Source organism: Danio rerio, chromosome 8 (genome assembly GCF_052040795.2).
Source record: "Danio rerio strain M-AB ecotype USA chromosome 8, GRCz13ab, whole genome shotgun sequence".
NCBI classification, from domain to species: domain Eukaryota; kingdom Metazoa; phylum Chordata; class Actinopteri; order Cypriniformes; family Danionidae; genus Danio; species Danio rerio.
This window is the reverse complement of record NC_141028.1, coordinates 53,112,242-53,136,295: the sequence shown is the minus strand read 5'-3', so window position 1 is coordinate 53,136,295 and position 24,054 is coordinate 53,112,242. Positions and strand designations below refer to the sequence as shown.

Here is a 24,054-nt window from a genome sequence, read left to right as displayed (position 1 = left end):
TGTTCTTCCATCTCTTTCCACAGGAAGAGATTGCGAAGTATGATAAAATCTGTGAGGAAGCTCATTCTCGCTCTAAGGATGAGAAGATCCTTCACATCAAGCACTGGCTGGACTCCCCCTGGCCAGGTGTGTACACAGTGTCTGAAAGCCGGTCCCCAGATGGCACAGTGCCCAGCACAAATTAGTATTTCTTAGAAAAAACTACTTCTTAGATCTTGCTTCAGAATTAAAGAGCTCCTATTATACATTATAAAAGGTCATATTTTGGTTTTGGGGGTCTCCAACAACAGGCTGATATGCATGCAAGCTCAAAAAACACTTTTATTGTCTCATAATATGCATTTATTTTTACCTAATTATCCCAGCTACTCCCATATTATTTGTTCAACTATTCATTTGTTCCCAAACCTATTCTTATAGCGATGCTAATCTGCGCTGATTGGTCTGATGACCCAGTCTGTTGCATTGTGTTTTGACCCAATTGGTAAACTGCGTTCTGCGCGACACATAGAAAAATGCCCACCACGGCTTATCATTATTGTTGAAGTAGTCAGAGTGCAGAGTATATGTGTGAGCCCAATGCTAGAGTGCATTAAAGCAAGGCAGTTAAACACCAGTATGTTGCTCTATTCTTAACAATGACACACATACAGTATTGAAACTTGACTGCCACACGTGTGTAGTAACAGCCGACGGTGGCTGTAGTAACATCAATTGGCAGAGGATTGCAAGCTCACAATTGCATTTATATTGGTAAAGAAAACGGCCCGCATCGCGTTTTCAATGTGGTTTTAGATGCGATATGAGAATATAAAAAGTTAACCAGATACAGTACAAGCGGTTACAAGTAACAAAATACAAATGAATACCTATTTTGCAAGCTAGAGAAAACAAGCAGGCAAAAAAGCATTTTAATCGCACCTACTCATACTTGTGAAATGGAGGAAGAAACTTAACCATGAACTGTGTACTGATAAAGTTCCTGTCAAGCTCTGACAAAGTCGACAAATCCCCTGTTGCAATGTGGATTATTGCATTAATCAACAAAGTTCACTCATTAATGTTCACTCATCTTCAGTCAGGATCAGAGCCACAAACATTAGTGTGCTAGTGTTTGAAGGGAAAGGTACATTCACGCTTTACCGGATCCGGCACAGAACATATTTGTCATTGTTTTGTGTTGGCGTCTGTAATAAAGTTCACGGCCCTTTGGCCGCCGGGAAGAAGGAGGCGGAGAACCGACGCAGCTTTAAAATATTTATTAATAACAGTGACAGCAGCTCCTCACGGAGACTGCCGTCTAAACCAAAACAAACGGACAGCAGCTCCTCACGGAGACTGCCGTCAAACTGAAAGCAAAAGTAAAATATGTCCGGGCCTGGTCCTCTCCCAGCTTCCTCTGCCATCGTTCCTCCTTTTATGGTCCAGAGCTCCTTCCGTGGGATCCGAGGCAGGTGCGCACCGCAGGTGTATCCACTTATGCGGTGGCCTCACTCCGTTCCCACGGCTCTCGGCCACGCCCCCTCGCCACAGCGTCGATACAAACAGGCAAAAGATCCGGACGAATGACAGATTATTTAAACAACTGTGAGTCGAATCTTTTATTTTAAAAAATCTATATTTTTAAACAAGGTGCACTTTCAGATTTAAACCTCAGCTGGATGTTTTCATTCACTTACAGCTGTGTTGCACACTGTATGGAAGGTCATTTTCAAAAACCATAATAGGGGCTCTTTAACTCTTTCTATGGTAAACTATACAATAAGATATTTGTACAAATATGGTTTACACCAGGTGTGACCAACCCTGTTCCTGGAGATCGACCTCCCTGCAGATTTCAGTTGCAACCCATATCAAATACACCTGCCTGTAATTATCAAGTGCTGTTCAGGTCCTAATTAATTGGTTCAGGTGTGTTTAATCAGGGTTGGAGCTGAACTTTGCTGGAAGGCTGATCTCCAGGAACAGGGTTGAGCACCACTGGCTTACACACTCACTCACTTTCCTTTGGCTTGGTCCCTGCTTTATCAGCGGTCGCCACAGCAGAATGAACCACCAATTACTCTGGCATATGTATTGATCTGATTTGTTGGTTTTAAATTGAATTACTTCTAATTTTGCCTTTGTTACTTTCTAACATCTGATTGTACGTCTGATTAAGAGCCAGTGTGCTTAAAATTACATGCTGTGATAGCCTTTTAAAGTAAATATATTTTTGTAGCTTTGGTGTTGCCGCCATTTTAGTATATATTTTTGTATTACTTTTTGTTTGGCTGAGAACCCATTTTAGATTGATGTGCATGCTTTTGTGAATGTTTTTGATTACTTTCTATTTTACCGAGATCATGGTGGAAATATGTTAGAAGGAAATTTAAATTTGAATTTAGAAGCAGATTAGTGTGAAGAAGAAAATAATGGCAACTAACAGTGGTATTTAAGAAAAATATACACTGTTAGAAAAGCTGTCAAAACAGCTTTGCATGGAAGAGAAACTTCACGACTGCCCTAAAAGGTTAAAGTTAAGAAAATTAGCAAAGCATTGTTAGTAAGTTTGAATACTGTTGCAAAATTATCCAAGAATTTATGAAGGATGGACTTTTGGGATGCTAGCTGGGGCCACCAAAGTTCACTCCACTTTTTTTATAGTCCTCTAGAGTTAAGCAGTTGAGGTTTACCATTTTTGACTCCATTCAGCTAATCTCAGGGTCTGGCGCTTAGCATAAATGATTGAATCAGATTAGGCCATTAGCATCACGCTCCATTTAAAGCTTGACTCTTTTGTAGTTACATCATGTACTAAGACAGACAGAACATTAAAAGTTGTTATTTTGTAGGTTGATATGGCTAGGAACTATATTCTCATTCTGGCGTAATAATCAAGGAACTTTGCTGTCGTACCATGGCTGCAGAATGGGCAACAATATTACTCAAAGCAGCTACCTAGTTACAAATCTGGGGACTATTTTCAGGTGCTGCATAATATTATTGTGCCGACTTTTTTTTTTTTTTAAAGAGATACTAAAAGCGCTGGTCCTCTGATCAGCTGAATGGATTAAACAAATGGTAAAACTCAACTTGTAAACTCTATTAACTTAACTCTATATCCTGAAAAAGGAAAGTGTTCATTTAACAACACATTGTTGAGCCTTTTGGGACAAAGCTCATCACCATGCCGATTCAAAGCCTCATGTGACACCATATAACATACACTGCACAGTGGTACTGTATGTGTTACTGTATGCATGGCTGTCATTTATGAATGAAGCCATTGCTGAAGCCCATAGACAAAAAAGCTCATTGTCAAATGTAGAGGTCACTGGGTGGTTAGTATTTTGGCTTCAATGGATTCCAAACTCTAGTTCTGCAGGAAGCTATATTACATTGATGGTATCATGAATTCACTGATGTACTGTGAATTACTGAATGAGAAGATGCTACCACTTACTCAACCCAACAGAACACTTTTAGGGGTTTTTGATAAATCTTTTCTTATTGTGACATACACTCACCGGCCACTTTATTAGGTGCACCTATCCAACTGCTGCTAACGCAAATTTCTAGTCACCCAATCACATGGCAGCAACTCAATGGATTTAGGCATGTAGACATGCTCAAAACGATCTGCTGCAGTTCAAACCGAGCATCAGAATGGGGAAGAAAGTGACTTTGAATGTGGCATGGTTGTTGGTGCCAAACGGTCTGGTGTGAGTATTTCAGAAACTGCTGATCTACTGGGATTTTCACGCTCAACCATCTCTAGTGTTTACCGAGAATGGTCCGAAAAAGAGAAAATATCCAGTGAACAGCAGTTCTGTGGGCACAAATGCCCTGTTAATGCTAGAGGTCAGTGGAAAATGGCCAGACTGGTTCCAGCTGATAGATCAAGGCAATCGATGTATGCAGAAGAGCATCTCTGAATGCACAACATGTCCAACCTTGAGGCGGATGAGCTACAGCAGCAGAAGACCACACCGGATGCCACTTATGTCAGCTAAGAACAGAAAACTGAGGATAAAATTTGCACAGACAAACCAAAATTGGACAATAGAAGATTGAAAAAATGTTGCCTGTCTGATGAGTCTTGATGTCTGCTGCAACGTTATGATGGTAGGGTCAGAATTTGGCTTCAACAACAAAAGAGCATGGATCCATCCTGCCTTATATCAGTGCTTCAGGCTGGTGGGGGTGTAATGGTGTGGGGGATATTTACTTGGCACACTTTGGGCTCATTAGTCCCAATTGAGCATCGTGTCAACGCCACAGTCTACCTGAGTGTTGCTGTAGACCATTTCCATCCCTTTATGACCACAGTGTACCCATCTTCTGATGGCTACTTCCAGCAGGATAACACCCCATGTCTTAAAGCACGAATCATCTCAGACTGGTTTCTTGAACATGACAATGAGTTCACTGTACTCAAATGGCTTCCACGGTCACCAGAACTCAATCCAATAGAGTTACTTTGGAATGTGGTGGAACGGGGGATTGGCATGATGGATGTGCAGTGGACAAATCTGCAGCAACTGCCAGCAGCTATCATGTCAAGATGGACCAAAATCTCTGAGGATTATTTCCAGTACCTTATTCAATTTATGCCACAAAGGATTAAGACAGTTCTGTAGGCAAAAGGAGGTCCAACCCTGTACTAGTAAGGTGTACCAAACAAAGTGGCCGGTGAGTGTAAATCTGAGTGAAATTCCTGGTCAAAGAAGGGGAAAAATATAGGAACTATAAAATGTTCGTTCCATTTTAATGTTTTTTGATTGGATTTTAAAGTGTGGCCTCAACAGAGAGCTAAATTATTGGAGAAGTCCATATTCTGATAGTTCATTATCATTATTAAAATAATAATTTCAATCAGGGTCCCCGCGAGTCCTTAAAAAGTCTTGAAATGCCTTAAATAAAATTTTCGATTTTTAAGGTCTGAAAATGTCTTGAATTCAGTAATTTTCCATAAGGAGGTCTTAAATTTCATGTGGGATCTTAAATTTCATGTCCAACTCGTCTTTTTTATTCATTTTTTTCAACCGCTATTTGACCAGCGCAAAATTTGGGGGCAGCACTTCGTGGGTGCAACCTGCATCATTCCATAGGTGACATACAAGTGATTGATGAATGCGTTGTGTTGATACTTCGCCACCACGGCATTTTGCGAAATCGCAAGCATGGGCAAATGTTTGTTTGATGACAATTGGTTGGAGGACGAAAAGTATCGGGGGTGGCTAAAGAAAACAGCCAGTAATCATGAAGGGAGGTGTGCTTTATGTAAAAAGACGATAAAACTGAGGACAATGGGCCGCAAAGCGCTCGATTCACACATAAAAGCAGAGAAGCACAAAACGTATGTGTAGTCGCAGGCAAGTAGTTTGCCCATAAGTATGTTCTCATCGAGCACTTCGACCTCAGCCTTCCACAAGGCCGTCCACTTCTAGCAATGCCCTCAGCAGCTTTGCGAATATAGTTACATTTAAGGCCGAAATACTGTGGGTATTTCAAACCGTAAGCCGCCACCACTCATACACCTCAAATGAGGACGTCCACCTAGTTTTTCAAGCAATGTTCCCTGACTCAGAGTGTGCGAGTCCGTTCACATGTGGAAGAGACAAAAAAGTATATTGGTGTTGCCCCATACCTAAAGAAGAAACTAATTTCACGAGCAAACAAGGACGCTTTCATCATAATGTTCGATGAGTCCATGAACGCAGCAACGAAGACTTAGACTTGCACTTTAGACGTTGATCAACTGACGAGACCGGTACCCTGTTGTCAGGGTTGTAAGGTCAATCAGCACTCGGCATAAAAGTTTTTGCGTCCCTTTGACCTGTCTTGAGCGTCACGTGGCTCTGGTGAGTTGTGCCACGCTAATGCTTCACCCCATCATTCTGTGTTGACACACTGCACACTTTTCTGTTTTTTTTTTTTGTTTAGGTAAAGTCTTAAATTTTCATTTTAGATAACTTAAAAAGGTCTTAAAATGTCTTAAATTTCCTGTTAAAAAATGTGCAGATACCCTGTCAATGAGTCAATATATGCACAGATGAATCATTCAAAATCTAAAGTGTGCATGTAAATCGGCAAATCTTATTAAAGTGTATTGAACCTGAAAATCTCTTTATGTACATGAACAAAAGCTAAACTCTACTTTTTTTTTCTACTGCTTTGCCTGTTTGTAGATCTTACAGCATATTCGTTATGTTTGCTGTGCAGGTTTTTTCACTCTTGACGGACAACCCAAGAGCATCAGCTGCCCATCTACTGGTCTGCCAGAGGAAGAACTGGCCCAAATTGGACAAGTGGCATCGTCTGTACCTGTGGAGGACTTCACAATTCATGGAGGTACACAAGTCCCCAGGCATAAAAAGTAGCATGTAAATATTACGCACATTTCATCTTCTGTTACAATAAATACCTGTTTTCCACATGCAGGTCTGAGTCGTATTCTGAAAGGCCGTGGTGACATGATCAAGAACAGGACAGTGGACTGGGCTCTTGGAGAGTATATGGCTTTTGGATCTCTGCTCAAGGAGGGCATCCATGTGCGTCTCAGTGGCCAAGATGTGGAGAGAGGAACCTTCAGGTGTGAACAATAACATTCAATAATCATTCAAAAGAACACGTACTATAATGATAATAATATAACAATTTTTTTAAAAGTGCCTCAGAGTGCATTGATTTAGTGTTAATTTCTGCTCTGATAACTACACAGTAGGTATGTGGCTTAGCTTAGTTTAAAAAAAATCTCTAAATAAGGTTTTATATGCTTATTTATAAACAAAGGAGTGACCCCTACAATTGGTGGTTAGTTTTGACCTTATTTGGAATGGTCATGAATATTAATGAGCTCTGTTCTGATGCTCCACAGACACGCAGATGCATTAAAAAACCGATATGTTAAATAATCATACTTCAGTTGTCAAAAAATATTTGAACAAATTGAGTATATTTCTTGTATTTACTAAAGTATATTTAGTAAAGTGTAATATTTAATATAAAATGTATATTTAGTCTCGTTTTCAAAAATGATTCAGTTATTCACTCATAAATATTCATGTTTCATTGCTAGATGAATCATTTTGATGAATTATTCAGCGGCGTATTTTTGATGGCCACCTATACGTTAAATAATGTAATTGCTGCCTACAACTTTCATTTTTGAGCGTTGTTACATGCAAATTTTAATCTTAACCATAAACATCAGGGGCCTCATGTATCAACGCTGCGTACGCACAAAAACTTTGCGTACGCCTGGTTTCACGCTCACAATCGCTCACGTTTGGATTTACTAACAATGAACTGAACGTGGGAATGTGCGCAGCTCCACGCCAGCTTTCTGGCTGGCATACGCACAATTTTTGTGCGTGTCTGTTTTATTTCCATTGGCGACTCCTAGAGGCAGTTGTTAAATTGCTCTCTACAAAGTGTCTGAGCCTTGCAATGGCAGCTGTATGAGACTGGTTCACTAGCAGGTTTATAAGGTTTCCATACCATAGATACGGTTAAAGGTACTGCAACATTTTACACCTATAAATCTCACTATTTCTTTTCTAACTCACTCAGTGCGATGTTCAGACCCAACTGTGTTAACCGCGTCAGCTAAACTCTCCAACTCAATTTTTTTCTTTTGTTGTTAATTCCGGAGAACAAACTTGCAAATAACACCGCTTTTCCGAAAGCAGCACCTCCAATTCACATTCTGTTCAAAGTTTCTCTTTTTGCTTGCTTTTTGCCTTTGCTTTTTCGTTGGGTTTTGCCAAAGAAGAGTCATTAGCATATTCATACGGGGGAGGAGGCAGGGAGGGGTTTTGTGCTCGTGCATGTTGCGCTCAGTTTCACGTTCATTCGGATGTACAAAAGAATATGCGTGAGTTTCGGCAGACAGCATTCACATTTACAGCTTTGTGCGTACGCAATGTTTTAAGATGATTTCCACGCAAGTCTTCGTACATGAGGCCCCAGGCGTTTTATCTAAACTATAAACTGTTATCTTAGTACTTTTGTGCTATTTGACTGTTTGTAACTTCATAACTAACTTAAAAGACCAAAGACTGAATCTCTAAGGATTATTAAACGTATGCCAATTACCATCATTTACATTTATTTGCATGGTTGTGGATCCCGATCTTATAATGATTAGTTGTGCAGCTTACACTGATTGCATTGATACAGGCTAAACAAGTAGTCACAGAAAGAATCCTTTAATAACCTAAGAAACCCATCACATTCATACTACAACTTCTTCCGTTATATTTTACAGGAAAGTCTAAATGCTTTCATAGAGAGGCAATCTCTCTGCGATCATTACAAATTTAGGATTAATCTACCAGTAAAAAAAAAGAAGTAGTTTATGGGTCACGTGTGTTCTGAACCATGGGTTGTGATCAATACGAATCAGGGATCAACCGTGATCCCTTACACCCCTAATGGCCAGTATAATACAAGCTTAGATAAACAGAAAAGGATCATTGTTGTAATCTCATGAAGAAGCATTGTGGCTAATCAAACACTGTCTGAGGCGTACCAATTAATGATCCCCCATGTGGATCGTCACAGTCAGTGTTCTATTCCAACTGGCCTGATTTTCCGTTGGGTTTTCCACTCACAGGATAGAAACGAGAACAAGAAACAGTGGTGTCTGAGACTCATGTTATGTCACTTGCATGTACTGAACTCTAATTCTTCAGCTATGCCTATGCATATTCAGATTTTCATTCTATCCACTAAGTTGTGACGTATCGGTGAAGTATGGAATACTGTTTCCGGGTCCACATCTCAGCTCATTTGAATTGAGAAAATATTAGTTTATGACCACTTTTTAGTCTCATCACACATTAAAGTTCATTTTATATAAAATCATGGTGTACACAACAGTTTCTGGACTTGCTGCATAAAAGACACCAAAATTGTAACAATTTACAAAAAATGTATTACTTTCTGGCCATTTGATATTGATTTGTACATTGCAATCTTGATTTCCAAAAGTATTACACGGCTTTGTAAATGTTTATTATTACCATTTGATGAGTCTCCCCATACAGTTTGATAGAGCCTTTGGACCCAGAAGCTGGTTCGCGTGGCGTCACACTTAACAAGCAGATGGCACCTTTAAGTGTAGTATTCCAGTAACTTCACATATTTCTGTTATAATAGACCAGTGGTTCTCAAACTCGGTCTTGGAGATCCTGTGTCCTGCAAATTTTAGCTTCAACTTGCCTTAACACACATGCAAACATGTTTAAAACCTAGTAAGAGCTTGGCTGTTTCTCAAAATGCATTCTTCAGCAATCTCGTGTCCATCTGTTCTCTTGTAATATCATTATCGATTGCCAAAGTTCAGATTCAAAACTCAAGATAGCAAGAACTGAGGATGCACGAAAGTTCTTGGATGTGTTCTTGGTATCGAGGATGCACAGATTCAGACTTGCACTGAACTCGCTCTAGAATTCCCAGATGACATTGCAATTGAATTAAGGAGGTGGGATGGTGGTGGGGTTTATTATTAAAATTCAGAGAAAAAACTTATTTATCTCAGGGGTTTCCCTAAATGAGACGGTGAAAGTAAACATTACCATGAAAATTTTATTAAAGGAATAAACAAATTAAGAGTGTTTATTTGCTAAAATTCCTGTTAAAATCAGTTTTATTTGCATTGTACAAAGTGTATTTGTAAGGTTTTTGTGCATGTTTTATATATACAGTTGAAGTCAGAATTATTAGCCCCCTTTGATTTTTATTTATTTTTTCTTATTTTTTAAAATATTTTCTAAATGATGTTTAACAGCAAGGACATTTTCGCAGTATGTCTGATAATATTTTTTCTTCTAGAGAAAGTCTTATTTGTTTTATTTCGGCTAAAATAAAACCAGTTTTGAATTTTTTTATGAACCATTTTAGGGACAAAATTATTAGCCCCTTTAAGCTATATATTTTTTTGATAATCTACAGAACAAACCAGTGTTATACACTAACTTGCCTAATTACCCTAACCTGCCTAGTTCACCTAATTAACCTAGTTAAGCCTTTAAATGTCACTTTAAGCTGTATAGAAGTGTCTTGAAAAACATCTAGTAAAATATTATTTACAGTCATCATGGCAAAGATAAAATAAATCAGTTATTAGAGATGAGTTATTAAAATTATTATGTTTATAAACGTGTTGAAAAATGTGTCCATTAAACAGAAATTGGGGAAAAATAAACAAGTGGTCTAATAATTTAGGGGGGCTAATAATTCTGACTTCAACTGTGTGTGCGTGTATATATGTATACACACACACACACACACACACATATATATATATATATATATATATATATATATATATATATATATATATATATATATATATATATATATATATATATATATATTGAAAAGGAAAGTAAAATCGTTGTAAATTGACAGTAAAATCGACAGTAAATCATTGTATGAATGCTATAATGCAAATTTTCCGTTAAAAATGCTTGAAGGTCATGTGACCATCAGGAAGAACGCAGCATCTCATTTCCACAGGACGTGTTCTGTGTTCTTGCAGTCTCCCGAGTTCGTTCTTCCGAGTTGACCTGGCAAGACCAGTCTTCACAAGAACGCAAGTCCGTTCTCTGCGTTTTTGGAATTGAGAAACAGCCCTTTATTAGTTAGCCCAGGTGTGTCTGATTGGGGTTGGAGCTAAAATCTACTGGACACCAGACCTCCAGGACCGAGATTGAGAACCCCTGTAATAGACCATTGTATAACAAGATCATTTTATATTTATTAATAGACCATTTTATTTAGCCACAGTTTTAATTGCAGCATATTTTGGAGCCGAGTGTTTCTGATCTGATCTTTTTGCTTGTTGCAGCCACCGTCACCATGTTCTTCACGATCAGAATGTAGACAAAAGGATCTGCATACCCATGAACCACATGTCCCCTAACCAAGCCCCATACACTGTGTGCAACAGCTCTCTGTCAGAGTATGGAGTGCTAGGTATTCTGTCTCTCGCAGTACATGTCCAATTATTAATAAATAGCCATGATTACTCATGAAACTTGTTTGTTTTAATTCTGTGTGGCTTCTTCCCTTAGGGTTCGAGTTAGGCTTTGCCATGGCCAGCCCCAATGCTCTGGTTCTTTGGGAGGCCCAGTTTGGAGACTTCCATAACACTGCTCAGTGTATAATAGATCAGTTCATTTGTCCTGGCCAAGCCAAATGGGTCCGCCAAAATGGCATTGTCTTACTGCTGCCACATGGCATGGAGGGCATGGTATGCTCTACTTTGGACTCTCCGCTCATTTGTGTGAGCTGGCTGTGAATGAGTTGATTTTTCATATTGTTCCTTTATAGGGTCCAGAGCACTCATCTGCCCGTCCAGAGCGCTTTCTGCAGATGTGCAATGATGACCCTGACTTCAACCCTGTAAGACCGTCTGACATGTCTCTAAACATCAATATTGTGGTAGAATAAACAAAGATTTCAAAGCTGTTTTCACCCTTAATGATCTTTCGTTTTGACTGCAGAAAATCACTGATGACTTTGATGTGCGTCAGCTTTATGACTGCAACTGGATTGTGGTAAACTGTTCAAATCCCGCCAACTATTTCCATGTGATAAGGAGGCAGATCCTCCTTCCCTTCAGGAAACCCGTGAGTTGAGCTGTTTGAAAGCACTAGAACATATGATAATTATTCAGAAGTTTTATCTGAATTTTTAAACCGATTTAATTATTAATTCCCTTTTATTTTAGCTGATTGTCTTCACCCCGAAATCTCTGCTTCGTCATCCAGAGGCCAAATCTAATTTTGACCAGATGCTACCAGGTCAGAAACAGTCACTTTCTGTCAATTGATTTAAAAATGTTCGCAATAATCGCAGTCATGGTTTCTGGTCATTTTAGATTAATTTGACTGTAAATTTGCAGCATTAAATAAAGAAATCCATCACAATCTAGTTAACCCTTTAACTACCCTGCAAAGAAAAAAAAAAAGAATAAATTACTTAACAGCTAATGTCGCTAGTTAACACTCTCAATGCATTTTTTTCCAAGACAACCCATAATTTCTAAAATATCAACCTCTCCCAAATGGTAGATATGTCGGATTACGGTTAAAGCACCGGAATGAATACATTTACTATGAAAAATCTTGTAGTGAAATCTTGTAGTGTGAAAAACGCTTGTAGTGTGAGTGCAAAATGCGCTAAAGCCTGAAACTGAAAGCGAGACGTGACTTTAAGGGTCTGTTTCATATGAATTTATTAATCAATCTTACTGTTCAGTGAACGCAAACTGCCGTAGTTTATTAAAGACGCAAACTCCTCACTGCACGACAGCTACGTGCCTTCAGCAAATCTCATCATTCCTGCAGCACGAGGGCTTTATGATTGTTTATGAGCGCCAAAAGTGGCGGATCTGTTCGGCGAAATATCTGACTGAGTGTCACTGCATAACAAACGACTGAAACATTATAACTAGAGAATTCTCCACTGTGCTGAGCGAGAGCGCTTCTCACTGAACAGTGCAGCAGCGATGACCTAAGCGTGCCCAGGCCCGGTTGTGGTGTGAGTGCGGGCCGTCGGGGGAGATGGGGGGGGGGGACAAGCGTGCTTTGGCCCGGTTCGAGGCAACTGTACCTAGTGTTTGCATGTTCTCTCTGCGTTCGCGTCGGTTTCCTCCGGGTGCTCCGGTTTCCCCCACAGTCCAAAGACATGCGGAACAGGTGATTTGGGTAGGCTAAATTGTCCGTAGTGTATGAGTGTGTGTGTGAATGTGTGTATGGATGTTTCCCAGAGATGGGTTGCGGCTGGAAGGGCATCCGCTGCGTAAAAACTTGCTGGATAAGTTGGCGGTTCATTCCGCTGTGGCGACCCCGGATTAATAAAGAGACTAAGCCGACAAGAAAATGAATGAATGAATATTTCTTAAAAAAAAAAAAATGAAAACGGGTCGCACAGACCCGAACACCATACAAGGGTTAAAAACACTTTTATGTAATTGTAATTAGTAATTAATTACTTTTGAAGTAACTTACCCAACACTGGTCTTTTTAAGAAGTTGTGCTTTAGTGCCAGGTCACTATACTGAGCTAAATACTGACTTTTGCTTAATTAAGCAAATCTCATATAACCTCATGACTTTGGCTGAAGAAATCAAGAATTGTTTTTTTTTTGTGTGTCTTTAACTCTCAATTCATGTCTCTTTAGGCACTCATTTCCAGCGTGTGATCACAGATGATGGGCCCCCAGCTCAGAACCCTTCAGAGGTGAAGCGGATTGTCTTCTGTACAGGAAAAATCTATTACGAGCTCACACGTGAACGTAAAGCACGCAATATGGAGAACTCTGTGGCCATCACTCGAATTGAGCAGGTACATCTGTAATATCTTTCAATAAAGGTCTATATACTTATTTGAAGCCAGAATTATTAGCCCACCTGAATTATGAGCCCCTCTGTATTATTTTATAACAGAATTTTTTTTCAACACATTTGTAAACCTAATAGTTCTAATAACTCATTTTTTAATAACTGATTTCTTTTTTTTTTTTTTTATTGGAAGAATATGTACAATTACAGAATGTTTGCAAATATATAAAAAAGATCCTCCACATTTTACTTATGCAAAAAATAAATAAAAAAAATTTAAAAGAAATTATAACAAAAAATTTCCTTCTATAATTATTGGGTACAAGTGATTATATTACAACTACATGTCCGTATGTATATATACACACACATACACATATACACACACACATACAATTTTCCCCCTTGGTCTACTAACACAATTTACAGAGTCTACATATGAATATGTAAACCATTATCTGAATTGACGGAGGAAAAAACTTATCATTACAGAAGGAAAAAACGAACAAAATATATACGCACTCAAACAAAATAGATCACAGTATGCAAACGAAAATAATACCCTATAATACCCCCCCCACCCCCACCCCCCGTCAGTTTCCGTCTGTAGTGCACACCCTTAAGAAAGATTACTGAAAATGGGAGCTGCCATATGATTTAACAATATCCCCATCAAACAACTGTTCCATTTCTCCCTTCCAAGTACCTTATGAAAGGTTCCCATATTTTAAAAAAATTAGGCTTTTTATTCTGTAAATGGTACCGTATTCTTTCTAAATGGAGTGTGTTTGTGAGTTCACTGAGCCATAATTTGAAAGCGGGAGGAGATTTACTTTTCCAGAATGTCAGAATAAGTTTTTTGGCTGTTAAAAGGCCATAAGAAATTATTTGTTGCTGAGACTTGGACAATCCAAGCTCGTGCTTTGAAACCCCAAACACAATTAAAAATTCATCTGGATCAATAGTTTGCCCTGTGATTTCAGAAAAAACTTTAAATATTTTGCACCAAAAGTCCTGTAAGCTAGAACATAAGGCATAACTATGAAGCAGCGATGCGTCAGATATTTTGCATTTGTCACATTTTGGAGAGATGCTTTGAAAAATTTTAGAAAGCTTTGTTTTTGAGTAGTGCAATCTATGTAGAATTTTGAATTGGATAAGTTGGTGTCTGGAGTTTATGGAGCAGTTATGTATTTCTTCCAGACACTCTGTCCATGTTTTATTAGGAATCTCTGATCCTAGCTCGTCTTCCCAAAGTTTTTTGATCGTGGATGTTGTGGGCGATTGGTGGGTTTGAAGGGTGTTATATATGCGGGAAATCATTTTCTCCATACCAAAATGGTCCTTCAGACAAATGTCAAGACAGGAAGGATTGATTGTTGTGGATTTCAAGTAAGAGTGTACATAGTTCCTGACTTGCAAGAACCTAAAAAAATTACTTCTGTGAAGCTTATATTTTTCTTGGATTTCTTGAAAGGTGGCGAAAGCACCATTCTGGTAAAGATCACTAACTGTGTAAATTCCTGCATCTTTCCATTGTGAAAACCCTTTATCTAGTGTAGAAGGTATAAAGGAGGGGTTGCCGGCTATTGGCATTGATAAAGGTAGTGGTTCCACCTTAAAATGAGATTGGATTTGTCTCCAGGTGCGAATAACACTGTTAATAACAGGGTTGTTTCTATAAATTTCTTTTTTAGATCTTATTGGTGAAAGAATGACAGCACCAAGATCGTAAGGGGTACATTCATCCTGTTCTATCCCGAGCCAATCCAGCTGTCTAGAGTTATCATGTAGTATTATTGATATAACTCTGAGATTAGCTGCCCAGTAATAACAGCGGAAGTTTGGGAAGGCCAGACCCCCCACATTTCTAGCTTTGGAAAGGTGCACTTGTTTAATTCTGTGATTTTTGTAATTCCAAATAAAGGGCAAAGTAATTTTGTCAAGTTGTATAAAAAAAGATTTAGGGATAAACACTGGTATGTTTTGAAACAAATATAGTAGTTGTGGCAGGAAAATCATCTTAATGGCATTTATTTTACCTATTAATGAGAGGGGGAGGGTCCTCCAGAACTGAATATTTGATTTTAATTTTTCTAAGAGAGGAGTAAAGTTAGCTTCTTTTAAAAAGCTAAACTTCTTTGTCACGGTTATTCCTAAATAAGTAATTCTATCGATGGCTAATTTAAAACGAAGTGGGTAGATTTGTGAGAGGTCCTTAAGACCGACTGGCATGAGTTCACTTTTATTTAAATTAATTTTATAACCTGAGAATGAGCCAAATTCTTCAATAACTTTTAGTAAAGTTGGAATACTATTTGCAGGTTTTGTTACATATAAAAGAACATCATCAGCGTACAATGAGATTTTGTTCGTTGTGTTTTTAGTGTTAAGTCCATAAATTCTCTCGTTCGTTCGAATTGTTTCCGCTAGGGGTTCAATGGCCAGGGCAAAAAGAAGCGGGGAGAGTGGGCAGCCTTGACGTGTACCCCTAAATAAATCAAAAGGATGCGACAAAGTTCTGTTTGTGAGTATTCGTGCCCTAGAGTTTTTATATAAAGTTTTTAGCCAAGAAATGAATCTTTCCCCCAGTTGAAATTTATGTAAAAGGGCAAATAGGTAAGGCTATTCTACCCGGTCAAAGGCCTTTTCGGCATCTAAGGACAAGATCACTAGGTCAGACCGGTCTGTTTGGGAGGAGTATAGTATATTAAACAATCGACGTAGATTGTTAAAAGAGTTACGGCCTGGGACAAAGCCAGTCTGGTCAGGTTTCACTAGTTTTCCTACCAATGTGTTCATTCTGATAGCTATTGTTTTGGCTAATATTTTTTGATCCACATAATGAGGGATATTGGCCTATACCCCTCAACCTCTTCAGGATCTTTTCCTTTTTTAGGTATAACTGTAATTACTGCTTCATTAAATGACTGGGGTAGTTGTCCCTCCTCCAGAGCTGAGGAAAACATATCAAGCATATAAGGTGTTAACAAATTGTTTAATAATTTATATACCTCACAAGGGATTCCATCAGGGCCGGGGGCTTTACCTCCTTTAAGTGACTTTATTGTATTCTTTATTTCATCTAAAGTAAAATCTGCTTCTAGAAATTCTCTATCCTTTTGATCTAGCGTTGGTAAATTACAGCTGTTTAAGAATGTTTCTACAGCCTTGGGATCCTTGTAATCACTTGAATATAGAGATTCATAATATTGTTTAAAACGATTATTAATGTCTTTGGGGGATAATGCGTAAGTCCCAGATTTTGATTTAATTCGATGTATTGCACGGTCATTTTCAAGCTTTCGTAGCTGTCTAGATAACAATTTATGTGGCTTATCACCAAACTCAAAAAATTTTTGTCTCATAAACATTATAGAATTTGAAAGCTTTTCAGATATTAATTTGTTATAGTGATATCTCAGTTTTAATATTTCTTTATATAGATCTAAAGAAGGCGTAATAGCATTCTGCTCATCTAGTTGTTTAATTTGTTTTTCCAAATCTATTAAGGTAGCTTTGTTTTTCTTATTCTTTGCCCCTTTAAATGATATAAAACAGCCTCTTAGATATGCTTTAAAAGTGTCCCACAGAAGTGAAGGAGAGATGTTTGGTTGGTTATTAGTTTCAAAAAATATTTTAAGTTGTGTTTGTAAATACTCACAGAATTTTTCATCCTTAAGTAGATAGGGGTCTGCCCGCCACAATGGTTGAGTATTACCAATTTCTGACAATTTCAGGGCAAATGTAATTGGGCTATGATCTGAGATCAGAATATTATGATAGGTGGCCTTAAAAGTGAACGGAATTAGTTTTAAATCTACCAAAAAATAGTCTATTCGGGTGTAAACATTATGAACTTGTGAGTGGAAGGAGTAATCTCTTCCAGTTGGGTTTGCTAACCTCCACACATCATTGATATTATAATTTTTAATATATGTTTTGAGCAGTTCTCTAGATTTGGATGGGGGAGCACGCTGAGTTGACGATCTGTCTAAATATGGATCTAAAACACAATTGAAATCTCCCCCTATAATTAAATTTGTGGATGAGATATCAGTGATGCGAGAAAACACATTTTGAAAGAAGCACGGATTATCAAAATTTGGTCCATAAATGTTAACCAAGGTTATTGGTGTTGAGAATATTTCTCCTGTAACAATGATAAATCTTCCCTCCTTATCAGTAATTGTGGATCTATGTTTAAATGGAACCCCCTTTCTTATTAAGATTGCAGTACCCCTGGCCTTAGATGAAAAGGAAGAAAAAAAAGACTGACTTATCCACCTGGCTCTTAGCATCGGATGTAGATCCTTTTTAAAATGTGTCTCTTGTAGGAATATAATGTCTGTGTTCATAGATTTTAAATGACAAAGCACTTTACTACGTTTAATAGGATTATTTAAGCCCTTAACGTTCCAGGAGGCAAAATTCAGAGCTCCCACTCCCTTATCTGGCTTCATACTCAGAGCAGCTGCCATCCCATCAAGTATCTATTATTGTACCTATTTCCCCAAGTATGCACTCCCAGACGGAACCCGATTTGCCATCCCCTCCCAAAGAGAACACTTAAAAAAATATAAAAAAACAAAACAAGAACATACCTGAAAATCCAGGTTTGAGTATACATCAAACAGAATTTAGTAAAATAAACTTGGTATAAGACACGCCCAACTGGCCTTAGCTGACTAACAGGAGCTTAAGTGAACAGTTCCTTTGGTTATAATAAATGTTCGTCTGCACACGCAAACAGCTCGGTTTTTAAAAGTCCATAAAGCGAAGCGTATAAACCTTGTGAAAAAAGATTGCGTATATAAAGTATGTTAAAGGTAGAAAAGTACAGCGTTATCGATCAGCCTTGCACTGTTTGCACAGTCTCCAAGGATGTTACGGTACGTTACCCTCACCAAAATGCCGTTCTGCGTATTCAATCGCTTTGGCAGGGTCGGTAAAGTGTTTTTCTTCTCCATTGTGTGTGACCCGTAGTTTCGCTGGGTACAGAAATCCGAAACGGACGCCTGGTTGATCTCGCAGTAAATTTTTCGCTTTGTTGAAACGGGCACGCTGTTTCAGTATAGCTGGTGGGAGGTCAGGAAATATTAGAAGCTTTTCTCCCCTGAAAGTGATGATTTTTAGCTGTGCTGCTTTTCGGATGATGTCTTGCCATTCGTGACAATAATGCATCTTGACGACAAATGCCCGGGGATATGGAGTGTTATCGGAGCGATTCCTCAGGGATCTGTGAGCACGGTCGATCAAAGGCAGAGTTTCCAGAGAGAGCGCGTTCTTCAACAGGTGCGCGATAAAGTCCGTTGTTTTGTGCCCATCCTCTTCTCCTTCTTTAACATTAAGGATTCGCAAATTTTGCCTTCTACTGCGACTTTCCAGATCCGTACATTTTTCCGTAAGCTGTGTCAAGCTGCTTGTTAACCTTTCGACCTCTTTTTGTAATTGGGAAACCGCGTCGGAAGAAAAAGTTGCGCTGCGTTCAAGTTCAGCGATTGTTTTAGCTTGCTCGCTCATAGTATCTTTCATGGTGGAGATTGAGACACCCACTTCTTTCTTTATAGCCGTCAATTCTGCTCTGATAGAGATCGAGAACTGATCGATTTTTTTGTCGAAAGCCTCGACTATTTCTGACTTAAATAGTACGAAGTTTGATTGTAGCTTAGCAATCCCTTCAAGAACTGCGTTGTTAGCCTCGGTGCTAATCTCATCGCTGCGATGAACTTGTATGTCCCTCGGGGTTTCGGTCGTCTGCTCTGTATTTTTTTAATTCCTGTTTGGCATCTTAGTCGAATATATCAAACACAGCTGTGTTGCAATAAAGTATTAGATAGTTTAGCTCGCAAATATCTTAAAAGTTGTGGAGCTGTTTTCACATGCGTCTTGCACTCACATGGCGTCACCCGGACAACTGATTTCTTTTGTCTTTACCATGATCACAGGACATAATATTTGACTAGATATTTTTCAAGATACTAGTATTCAACTTAAAGTGACATTTAAAGGCTTAACTAGGACAACTATGCAAATTAGGGTAATTAGGCAAGTCATTGTATAATAGTGGCTTGTTCTGTAGACAATTGTAAAAAAAAAAAACATTGCTTTAGGTAGGATTGCCAAATTCAGTTCCTGGAGAGCCGCAGCTCTGCATAGTTTAGTTCCAACCTTGCTTCAACACACTTACCTGTAGGTTTCAAACAAGCTTTATTATGCAGCATCCCAATTCGTGTGCTATCCATCCTGAATAGTATTTAAAATTAGAGTTAGTATTGAAAGGAGTATGCCAAAGATTCCCGGATGGTTTACTGTTTCTGGATAAATTCTAAGTGTAGAAGCGTCCATATTCTAACCGCTAATATTGCAAACAATACATTACATGTTGGACGAGAATTTGTTTAGAACTACAAACTCGGGGAAAAAATGTAAACAAACTACAAATATGGCGGACACATAAGGCCAACCATCAAGTAAGGAGGCTTCGGTAAAGTTGTTTGAATGACTGTTAATCAATATCAAACCAACTGGAATGTATTTAAACTGCGTTTTCTGATTTATTTTTCATCTACAACAACAATGTGAACTTATATCAAGATATGTTTGGACATTAACGTCTAACTGCATAATTACCCAAAGAGCTGAGAAGATTTCTCTGCATTGAAGACTCGCGAATGGCAGATTATCGAATTGCAGAAATGTGGATGATGTGTTAAGATGATTGACAACAATAGGACTTTTGTTCATGTGAACGGAGCTGCTAAAGTTAAAATAAACAGCACTTGGAGGCGCTCGAGCACAAAACTTTCAATGCGAGCACACATTGAAGAAGGCGATATAAACATGGAGCTGCTTATTGCACTGGTGAGCATTAATCATTTCTTCATTGCCAGAGCTGGAGCTGCTACTTAAACCATCCATGCTTGATCAAATCGCCAGTAGCTTTAACAACAAGGGTGTCAACTTTCTGTCTTTTTCTTCTGTGTTACAAGCAGGTGTCAGAAGCTTAAAGTTGTTTAGCGCCATCTAACATCAAGGAGTGTTTTTACGCACTCTTCTGCACGACAGCTGTGAAAATCGCTTTGGTTTGAATCTAGAAAAACGTCTCAAATCGCTGACGATAAACGCAAACGAAAAGCGTCCCGGCGTGTACGAGCCTTCAGTTTGATCAGGTGTGTTTAATTAAGGTTGGAACTAAACTATGCAGAGCTGCAGCCCTCCAGGAACTGGATTTGACACCTGTAGCTTAAGGGGGCTAATAATATTGACCATAAATAAAAACTGCTTTTAATCTAGCCAAAATAAAACAAATAAGACTTTCTCCAGAAGCAAAAATATTATCGGAAATACTGTCAAAAATTCCTTGCTCTGTTAAAAGTTAAACATCACTTAGGAAATACACTATGCTGTTGTCTGACTGATGCTCTCGCTCCTCCTCAGCTCTCTCCTTTCCCTTTTGACCTGGTGAGAGCTGAGACTGAGAAATTTCCCAACGCTGACCTGGTCTGGTGTCAAGAGGAACATAAGAACCAAGGATACTACGACTACGTCAAGCCCCGGATGCGCACCACCATCAATCGTACCAAGCCTGTTTGGTAAACCGACACATCCTTGTATAAATCTATGATGCTCCAGCTGCTCTGTCCATTCACTCTCTGTCTCTCTGTGCACAGGTATGCTGGCCGTGAACCTGCCGCCGCCCCGGCCACCGGAAACAAGAACACCCATCTTCTGGAGCTGAAGCGTTTCCTGGACACTGCCTTCAATCTGGATGCCTTCAAAGACCACATCTGAATCTGTCTCCGCTACAAAGAAAACGAAAACCCCCATTCATCCCACCAACCAAAACAAACCATGCCAAATTATTTTATTCATCCCCCCCAAATAACAAATAGTGCTTTGCTAACACTCACTCTCCGTCCAAAAATCACCCTCTTCTGCAAGTTTCAGCACTTTCCAATTCATGCTGTTCATTTTAAAAGGATAGTTCACTCAAAAATAAAAATGCGGCCTTATTTACTTAATCTTGACTTGTTTGAGAACATTGAGTTTATCTTATCTAATGTTGGAAGCCGGTAACCATTGATTTCCATAGTATTTATTTTTCCTACCATGGATGTCAGTGATATTTTTCAAAACATCTTTTTAGTGATCAACTCAAAGGGTGAGTAAATTAAGACAGACTTCTCATTTTTGGATGAACTGTCCCTTTAAGACTTGCCCAGATCAACAATACTGAAAGCTTGCAAACCGCAGGATACACTGCAAAAATGCTTTTCTTAATTAGATTTTTGTCTTGTTTCTAGTCCAAATGTCCAAAAATTCTTAAATCAAGAAGATTTTTCTAGAGAAGCAAAACATATTGTCTTGTTTTGCGAAAAAAAATGCCAATATTAGGTGAGTCTTTCGTTGAAACAAGCTAAATAATCTGCCAATGGGGTAAGCAAAATAATCTAACGTCACAAGGAAAAAACAGATTTTTTTTTCTTACCTCATTGGCAGATTGTTTTGGTTGTTTTAAGGAAAGACTCGCTTAATATTGACATATTATTTCTCAAAACAAGACAATGCTTTGCTTACCCAGAAAATACTTCTCGATATAAGAATTTTTAGACATTTGGACTAGAAACAAGACAAAAAAACAACAAATTTTGCAGTGTAGGCGTAAGAAAGAGATTACACATGAATAACAGCACATATTTTAATGGACCTAAAATCTTTTCAACCAAAGCACAGTTACAACCCTCTAAAGAACGTACTTTTACAGTAATCAACAACTCTTGCCTCTGAACTCATTTCCCTAAGCTTCCATGTAGGGTTGTCATGATTTGTGTATGCTACCTTTGCTGTATGGCTTTAATTTTATGCTTGTTTTTCAATAATTGTGGACTAAATTCAGATGAATGGATGATTTTGGCACATACATTTGCAGTGTCTGATTAATAGGAAAGATAAGCGGCGAAAACGACACTTTATCTCTACCTTTGCACTGTTTTCTGGTAAAAAAAAAAAAAAGAAAATAGGAAAAACATTTGGTTCACTGAAGTGGATGTTTCAGACGTATTATTGTATTTATGTATAAAAAAAATAACTTTGTATTCTGAGATGAAAGGTTTGGTGTGAAAATCGGGCCAGTGTGGAAAACTCTTTACATGCATGCTCATCAGTTTTGCCCCAGGATCATTGTTTATAGATTGCATCGTGTACCCTGCACATGTGGCTGATAAATATCCATGATAACTTGTGCCATAGAGCCCGGCCCAGCAGCAGAGACATTCAATATGGCAAGACAGACACAAATACACCTGTCTCTGGGTGATATTTTATAGAAACTCATGAGAACGCTACTTTTTTTTTTTTGGATCATTCAGATTCTCATAACGGTTCAGCTTCATACAATAAACTCATAATCTTCTGAGACTTTTGAAGGTGTTCATTTATTAAAGAACCTGAATTGATTTTGTCCTTATGACAGTTGGGGTGGCACGATGGCTCAGTGATAAGCGCTGTCGCCTCACAGTTTGAAGGTTGCTGGTTTGAGTCCCGGCTAGGTCACAGTTGGCACTTCTGTGTGGAGTTTGCATGTTTTCGTGTTGGTGTGGGTTTCCTTCACAGTCCAAAGACAGGCAGTACAGATCATTTTGTGCGATGTAAACAAAAACAATGTTCCCAATCTATTTCCGGTTTTACATTTTGAATTTCTGTAGCTTCCGAGAGTCCAAAAAGAGCCACGTATTGATAGGTGAACATTAGGTTCAGATTTAATTGCCTCTTGTTACAGTCATAAAATACAGGTAGTTGGTTGGCGCAATAGCCTAGTGGTTAGCGCAGACATATGGTGCTGTAGCACGTTGCGAGTTCGAATCCCGGCTCGAGGACATTTCCCTACCCTACACCCCTCTCTCTCTCCCACTTCGCTTCCTGTCTCAAAACTGTCCTATCTAAAAAAAGGCCAAAAATAAATCTTAAAAAAATAATAATAATAAAAAATACAGGGAGTTTGATAACAAACAGGAAATGTTCACGGGTCAATGACATGAGCACATTGAAATGGTCTTTAGATAAATTGAATAAACTAATGTGGTCTCTGTATGAGTGTGAATGTAAGAGTGTATTGGTGTTTCCCAGTGCTGGGTTGTGGCTTGAAGGGAATCCGCTGTGTAAAACATATGCTGGATAGGTTGGTGGTCTATTTCTCCTCCTTCTTCAATTTATTGCCGGTTGACAAACAACAGAATGGTGTATTTCCCCCACTAACTGGTATGTAGTGTGGATCATTATGACTTAAAACTCCCGCCACCCTCCTCAAGCCCTCACCTTCCGCTTACTTTTATTAAATCCTCTCCCACTGAGTTTTTTAAGATACTGCAATAAAAAGGCAAGGCGTTTATTTCTGGAGTTATTTTGTAGAATGTCATCTAATTTAAATTGAACTTTTATCTCTTCTAAATTCTTACTAAGAATCCTCCTTTCATCTTCATACAGTGTAATATAACATGGTCAACTGTCTCTTCTTGTCCACAAAACTCACTTTGTCCTGTACCATGTTTGCCCATTTTAAAAAGTGTACCATTTATTTTTGTGTCCAAATCTCACCCTATTATTATCTCCCTATTATTATTTCCCTTCATTTCTCATTTCTCCAACTGTCTTCTGAATTCTGTTAAACCACTGGCCCCTTTTCTCATATCCCATTGTTTTTGCCACCTTTCCTT

The 24,054-nt window shown here is 38.6% G+C and overlaps 1 protein-coding gene and 1 long non-coding RNA gene across 11 annotated transcripts in view; one reads left to right on the top strand and one right to left on the bottom strand.

Moving 5' to 3' along the window:
• Nucleotides 1–23,729, top strand: part of ogdha (oxoglutarate dehydrogenase a) — a 75,766-nt gene extending 52,037 nt beyond the window's left edge. For 4 of the 9 annotated variants that reach the window (NM_200779.4, NM_001444287.1, NM_001444286.1 and 1 more), the window contains 11 exon segments: nt 24–126; nt 6,208–6,336; nt 6,427–6,577; nt 10,841–10,968; nt 11,067–11,245; nt 11,326–11,397; nt 11,499–11,624; nt 11,726–11,798; nt 13,180–13,343; nt 20,780–20,934; nt 21,013–23,729. In NM_200779.4, coding sequence (NP_957073.3) covers nt 24–126; nt 6,208–6,336; nt 6,427–6,577; nt 10,841–10,968; nt 11,067–11,245; nt 11,326–11,397; nt 11,499–11,624; nt 11,726–11,798; nt 13,180–13,343; nt 20,780–20,934; nt 21,013–21,133 — 1,401 coding nt within the window. In that variant the 3' untranslated portion in view covers nt 21,134–23,729. 9 annotated transcript variants of the gene reach the window in all.
• On the bottom strand, nt 13,249–22,339 carry LOC147842851 (uncharacterized). 2 transcript variants are annotated; one of them, XR_015498555.1, is made up of 2 exons: nt 19,258–22,339; nt 13,249–13,486 (listed from the first exon to the last, which is right to left on the bottom strand). It is a non-coding gene; the product is annotated as an uncharacterized LOC147842851 (long non-coding RNA). The 2 variants fall into 2 exon arrangements; XR_015498554.1 differs by having other exon boundaries at nt 13,249–13,501; nt 19,258–20,781.
• Nucleotides 23,730–24,054: the final 325 nt, after the last annotated feature.